Source organism: Labrus bergylta, chromosome 10 (assembly GCF_963930695.1).
Source record: "Labrus bergylta chromosome 10, fLabBer1.1, whole genome shotgun sequence".
NCBI classification, from domain to species: Eukaryota; Metazoa; Chordata; class Actinopteri; order Labriformes; family Labridae; genus Labrus; species Labrus bergylta.
The window spans coordinates 14,862,978-14,869,429 of record NC_089204.1 but is presented as its reverse complement, the minus strand read 5'-3'; the positions used below and the strand labels follow the sequence as shown (position 1 = coordinate 14,869,429).

The 6,452-nt window shown below is 37.6% G+C and overlaps 1 protein-coding gene across 1 annotated transcript; it reads right to left on the bottom strand.

Moving 5' to 3' along the window:
• Nucleotides 1–286: 286 nt before the first annotated feature.
• On the bottom strand, nucleotides 287–6,132 carry crls1 (cardiolipin synthase 1). The gene is made up of 7 exons (XM_020655349.3): nucleotides 5,548–6,132; nucleotides 3,488–3,625; nucleotides 2,320–2,449; nucleotides 2,054–2,139; nucleotides 1,888–1,956; nucleotides 1,013–1,104; nucleotides 287–697 (listed from the first exon to the last, which is right to left on the bottom strand). Exons 1-7 carry the CDS (start codon nucleotides 5,986–5,988, stop codon nucleotides 604–606), a joined length of 1,050 nt encoding a protein of 349 aa, XP_020511005.2. The 5' UTR covers nucleotides 5,989–6,132; the 3' UTR covers nucleotides 287–603.
• Between the last annotated feature and the right edge of the window lie 320 nt (nucleotides 6,133–6,452).

Below are 6,452 nucleotides of genomic sequence, written 5' to 3'. Positions count from 1 at the left end.
GAAAATACATTTTCAGCCTATTTATAAGGGGCCAGAATTTGCACATCTAACACTGAGATAACATTTTTGAGGACTTCTGTCCTATGTGCTGCTCTGATGCAACACTGGTAGCTTAACATTGTATTTTCATTCACATTTTTATAATCCTTGTTTCTGGTTTCAAATGGATTAACGGTCAGATTTGTGTTTCACAAGATTAAAATTGTGTCTTTTTGTCAGAAGAAAAGCCAGCCCTGCATCCATATAAAGACTGTATAAACATTCATACGGACAGAGACAGACGAGGTCCATTTTCTCTTTTAATCATAAATCATTGGTTTACAAAACTGAAGATCATGTGTGTATGTAGATGGGGTTTATATTTGTGTCAATATGCACGTCTAGTCCACATCCAGTTCAGGACAGAGCCGCTGTTTCTGTAGTGTTGCAGAAAACCATCTGTGGCCACGGTGACTTTCCATGTGTCATTCCTATGACGATTCATAAAACGGTTGTCACGGCTACTTGGCTTATTCATCCATCTTTCTGTCTCACTTTTCCCATGGCTGATCAGTGTCTTTGCCGCGGCTGTTCACTTCTTTTGTTCTGCTGCTGGTGTGGTTTTCATGGGGATCTGGTGTTCAGCACCCGCACAGTCTTACGGCCGTAGTGCCAATAACTGTAGCCTGAAGCTGCCGTGGTCACCGCTGTAACATACCTGCAATATAACGCAAAAACACATGTTTGCACAACCTGTTCATGTGACAGACTGACATGTGTGTCATGAGTCGGTCTACTCTAACACGCTCAGTTGTGTTGATTAAAATGAGTCAATGCACTTGACTCGATCATTGCAGGGGGAAAAATAAAGCATTTATTTGATAGATACTGATGAATAGTGTTCATTTGATAACCTATTTGCACGATCAACACTTCCCTTCACAACACTAAAAAGGAAGGACATAATGAATATAGTCAAATGGATAAGAGCTGTGTGTATTTACATGTAATATAGATAATGTAAGCAGTTTACCATAAGCATTGCAGAGGCACACTGTCGGTGTACTGGAAGACTGGAGCAGCCAGAGAGGCTGCAACCAGGAAGAGCTGGATGGCTGTGTTCACCTGACAACAACATTAACAAAGACAGATTAATACTTTATGTAAAAAAAAAAAAAAAGGGCAGAACAACTTGTTAGATGATTCTCAGATAACTGAAGTTTGGATCGTTATTTTTGGGGAAAGACGTTATGCCTGTAACAACACAAAGAACAGAGAGACAGTTTCTCGCAGATGATGAAAAACCTGCTCATGCCAGCCACCTTTTTCTTCAAGAATGTTTAAAACGCAGGCAAATTATGTTGCAGCATCTGTATCAGGAGTATTTTGGCAGTGCATTTTAATGTGCTTGGTTTTGTACAGCATATTTAGACATTCATGTGACAGAGTTAAGCATCGCAAGCATGCCCAGACTCCGTACAAAAGGATAAATTTAGCTTTTTAGTTATTTATATTGTAACTTATACAGGATCTCCTTCATTGTCAGAACATTTGATATATTAACTGCTGTCATGATGAGATGCTGATTTAGACCTATTGGTTGTCCACTTGTCCGTCACTTTGACAGAGGCTGTAATAATGTGTCATTACCCGTCATGATTTAATTTTTTAATAATGAGACATAAGCTATGGCTATCAGTCTCTCAACAAAGAATGAAATCACATCTCTTGTTCAATTCCGTGTCTGTGTCGGAATTAAACTGAACACCTTTTTAATAAATGACTGCCTTACAAACCCCCACAGCACTTGCCACTGTGGAGTAATGGTGACGTTAGCGTGTGCTAGCAGCGATGTAGAAAAAGTAGTACAGGGAAATGAAGAGTGGGTGGGAGGTTTATGTGTCTCACCTTGCTGAAGAGTGTGGGCTTAAGCTGTGCAGTGGTGTAGCAGGGGTTAAAAAACTTACTGAGGGTCACCTGGTGGAAAACAAGAGAGGGAAGGGATTTTAAAGTAAGCTAATTGAAGGCAATGTAAAGCAGATTACATTCAAATAGTTTTCTTCTTTAGTCTCACCGGTAGAGGTACAGTCTTGTACCTGACCCAGAACACAGCAGCTATCAAACCGATGTCTCTGGATATCACCAGACCAGTCAGTAAAGCTGAAACACAACAATAAATGATCTTGTCACTCACAACTTTGTGATCTCGTTACTAGAAATGTCACATCAAACACAATAACATTGAAATACAAAGACGGGTAATACAAATTAAGATATTTATTGGCTCTTTCATTGTTAAGAAGGAAGCACAAACCACAGAAGAACCAAAAAGTCCAGTACCTGGGATCAGCTCAGCATAGGTGAGGCTCAGATACAAAAAACTGATGAGAATCTTATCAGCCAATGGATCGAGAGCGCTGCCCAATGCAGACTTTTGAGTGGGCCACGTTCTGGCGATGTAACCATCCAACTGAGCAGGAGAGACAGAAGTTACAAAGGGAGGAAGACGATTAGTAAATTATTGTCAAAAAGGTCAACCAAAGAAAGAAAACATCTCCCTAAAAGTTTTTGTCTTTCAATATGGCTGGTTGAAAAACAACATTTGGTGCTTATACACGTTCATAAAACTCCTGAAAACTTTCTAAATTGTTCAGGGTTAGCTGCATGTGTGCAAGCAAACAGATGAACTTTTCCTGCAAGCCCCATTTCTTTTTTGGCTTAAAGTTCGGGGTGAGCTGATGTAAGAACACAGCAGGAATATTTACAGGGACAGAGTGGGGAGGGGAAGATGAGGTTGATCTCCTGTGACACGCACAGGATAATGGATTGTATGCATGCAATCAATATGATCTCATGTTCATCATGTTTCTTGTTCGCCAGTATGTTCTTCTCAGCTCTTTTGTTGATATTGTGAATGTGCCGAACTGCATGCAGCATTGATATAAAGGCTAAAATTCTCGTTAAAGTGACGTTGCTTCATCTGAGACCCCCTCCCCTCCCATCCAACAGGGATAGTCTCTCACTGTGAGGGACATGTGTGAACAGGCATATTTTAAAGTACATATTTAAAAAAAAAAAAGGCTTTTAAATTTTTTTATTTCCAAACAGAAATTTGAGCATGTGTTGAAAAACAAAACGTTGTCTGGTCCATCCATACAGAGGTAACTCAATTTCAGTTTCAAAGGGGACAGATGAAGGCCTTTTAGTGCAACCATAACTGTCCGTTTGTTGTTCTGTGTAGATGGAGTTTTGTCCAGTATTCAAATATACACAACATTTTCATTTAGTGCTAATGAGAGATGAAATAATTATAAAATGATTATTGTTTTCCAAGTTCATTTGTTCGCAAACAAATTTCCCAAATTGTTAGCCAAAACGTATTCACTCTTTATGAAATGTGCATTTTTCAACTGATGAAACTGGACAAAACTCAACATTACAGTGTTTCAGTCTGTGTGCAGGTCAGCAGCTCTACATGAAAAAGTGTCTCAGTAAAAGTGTGCATTACCAGGTCTGTAGCTCCAGCCAGTATAAAGAGAGCAAGGCTCAGGTGAAAGTGCTGCTCGATGATCAGGTGACCCAAGAATGGAGCCAGCACAATCCGACACACACACAGAAAGTTGGGGATTGTCCATGGGTTCTCATACTGCAAACAAAAAGGTCAGATATAAGCATTACTACAAAGCCAAAAAAATCAGCCCTATATATTGAAATAATGCTGGGACATCCTGGTCCCAAAAATAACTGTGTTATTATGTTTTTCAACAGTGGTTCTTATATTGATATGTTTCTGAATATGACAACACACAGTGCATTTCCCCTCACCTCTGCAAATAATGTAGATTGGAGTGTCATAAAATTGTAAATCTGAGAACCATTATGGAAAAATAAGAATAAAATAGTAGCCTGTAATTATTTTTTAAAGCCTGCTATTGTTGCTGGATATTTGAGGCCAATAATAATAACAATATTTATGCATTTTAAGTTTTAAATGTAGGTTTTTAGATGTTTACATCTGTAAACAACGGCTGAAGATTTCTGCCTTTTAATAAGGCAGTTTTTTACTTACCAATGTAACTTTTGCTGCTTTGCTAAAAGTGCTCATGATGGATTAAGTAAGGTCTGTTACCTGCTTTTTGTAACATAACAATGAGTAAGGTCTTTTTACCTGCTCTTTTGTAATGTTAACAGACAAAGAGTAAGGTATTTCACCTGCTTTTTGTAAAGTGTCTCGAGATAACACTTGTTATGAGTTGACGCTATACAAATAAAAATTGATTGATAACGTTACAGCAAAGAACTAAATGTGTCTGCTCTGTTAATAATATCCATGTTAAAGTGAAAATTGTATGTTTTAAAAATCTATTTTGTATTGAAATGTCATTTTAAATGGACTAATATTGAGTTTGTCCATCTATCTAGCTCCATTAACCCTCATGCATCACTATGGACATTTTTGTCCATTTGAGCAAAGGTTTCCTCTTTATCTGGCCATCATTTTGGCCTTGTTAGTGCATATGGCACACATTTTTGTAAGAAAGTCTCTCTCGACACATTTTGGATTTTTTTTTTTTTTAATAGATCAATAAAACACTGAAACATTTTTACTACCCTCTTAAGTCAAGACAAAAATGCCCACTTCCAAAAAAACTGCTATAAAAAAAAGAACAGATTGATATTTTTATCTACTTTTTTCTGCATACATCTCTTAAACAACTTCAGACCTGCTCAAAACTATCAAACATACAATCATTTTTAGGAATGTAACCCTTTAAATGCCAGTTTGATTACTTGATGTCACTGTTGTTATTTATGAGAAAAAAAACCAACAGAAAAATTATTTATTTTCCATATAACAAATATATGGTGGCTGGGGGATTTAATTTTTTTTTTTTTTATTATTATTTTAAATCAGTCTTTGGTATGTCAAAGATTATCCAAAATATTGACTTTAATGCATTGTTAGTTTTTGTGTAGCATCAGATTTAAAATGTAGTCCCCTGTTTGGACATTGGAGGACAAAAATGTCCATTTCGAAAAACTTCTGTAAAAATAGAACAAATTAATATTTGTTTCTACTTTTTTTTTTCGGCATACATCTCTTAAACAACTTCAGCCCTGCTCAAAACTATCAAACATTCAATCATTTTTAGGAATGTAACCCTTTAAATGCCAGTTTGATTACTTGATGTCACTGTTGTTATTGAAATGTTGAATTGTTATTGTTGTTATTTATGAAAAAAAAAACCCAGAAAAATTATTTATTTTCCAGATAACAAATATTTGGTGGCTGGGGGATTTTATTTTATTTTATTTTTTTAAATCAGTCTTTGATATGTGAAAGATTATCCAAAATATTGACTTTAATGCATTGTTAGTTTTTGTGTAGCATCAGATTTAAAATGTCCATTTCCAAAAACTTCTGTAAAAATAGAACAAATTAATATTTGTTTCTACTTTTTTTTTGTTTGCATAAATCTCTTTAACAACTCCAGCTCTGCTCAAAACTATAAAATAAAGTAAAAGCTCAGAGACAGTTTTAACATGATGCAGATGAAGACTTATTACCAGTTCTTTAAACTTGAACAATCCGTGACCAGGTACCGGGTTGGCTTCATTTCGGTCCGCCGCCGCCGGTGGTGAAGTTTCCGGAGTCTCCTCGCTCTTTCTGCTACACAGCCATCGAGCTCTAGGTGAGAGGAGGGACCGGACGCTGACCTCTGACCTCTCATGACCCCCTGTCCCTTGTGCTTGCCACGGTGTCACTTTCACCTGCTGTAGGATCCCACTCCAGCACGCGAACCTGCTGTCCGTCCCTTTGAGTCTGAGAAGCCACAATCCACTAGCCGGGGACTGTTTCACCTTTGCGCACTCCGTGACAGGTGTGTGTCTGTGCCGCCATGACGCAGGCTCGAGCCAGCAAACACCCGCACCCCGCGCGGACGTCACGCCGCGACCTGCCACGTTGCGGCACAACGACGCGGACATCCTCGGTAAACACATCATCATGTTCAAGAGCCCTCTGTTACCGACCTGCTGGCCTCGAGCTGTCCCTCCACGTTTTCATGATGAAGTTTTAGATATCGACGACCAGAGCCGACCGAAACTCAGCTCAGCAAGCAGGCTGCCATGTTGCCGTAAAGTGCTACCGTAAATGATGTCGTAAAATCCCCCATGACATTCCGTTGACAGGAGTTTCGTTTTGAAACAACATGTTGTGGTTCAGTCACAAAGTCAAGGAATCGTTGTGTCTTAAATAGTTTTGATACAAAACCGTAATCAACGAAACCAATTTTTTTTAAAGTTTACTGTTAAAAAACAGTATTATTACCGGTATTATTATTATTATTATTATATATTTTATTATTATTATTATTATTATTATATATTATATTATTATTATTATTATTATTATTATTATATATTATATTATTATTATTTGTTATTTCCAATCCCCCCCCCCCGATATTATA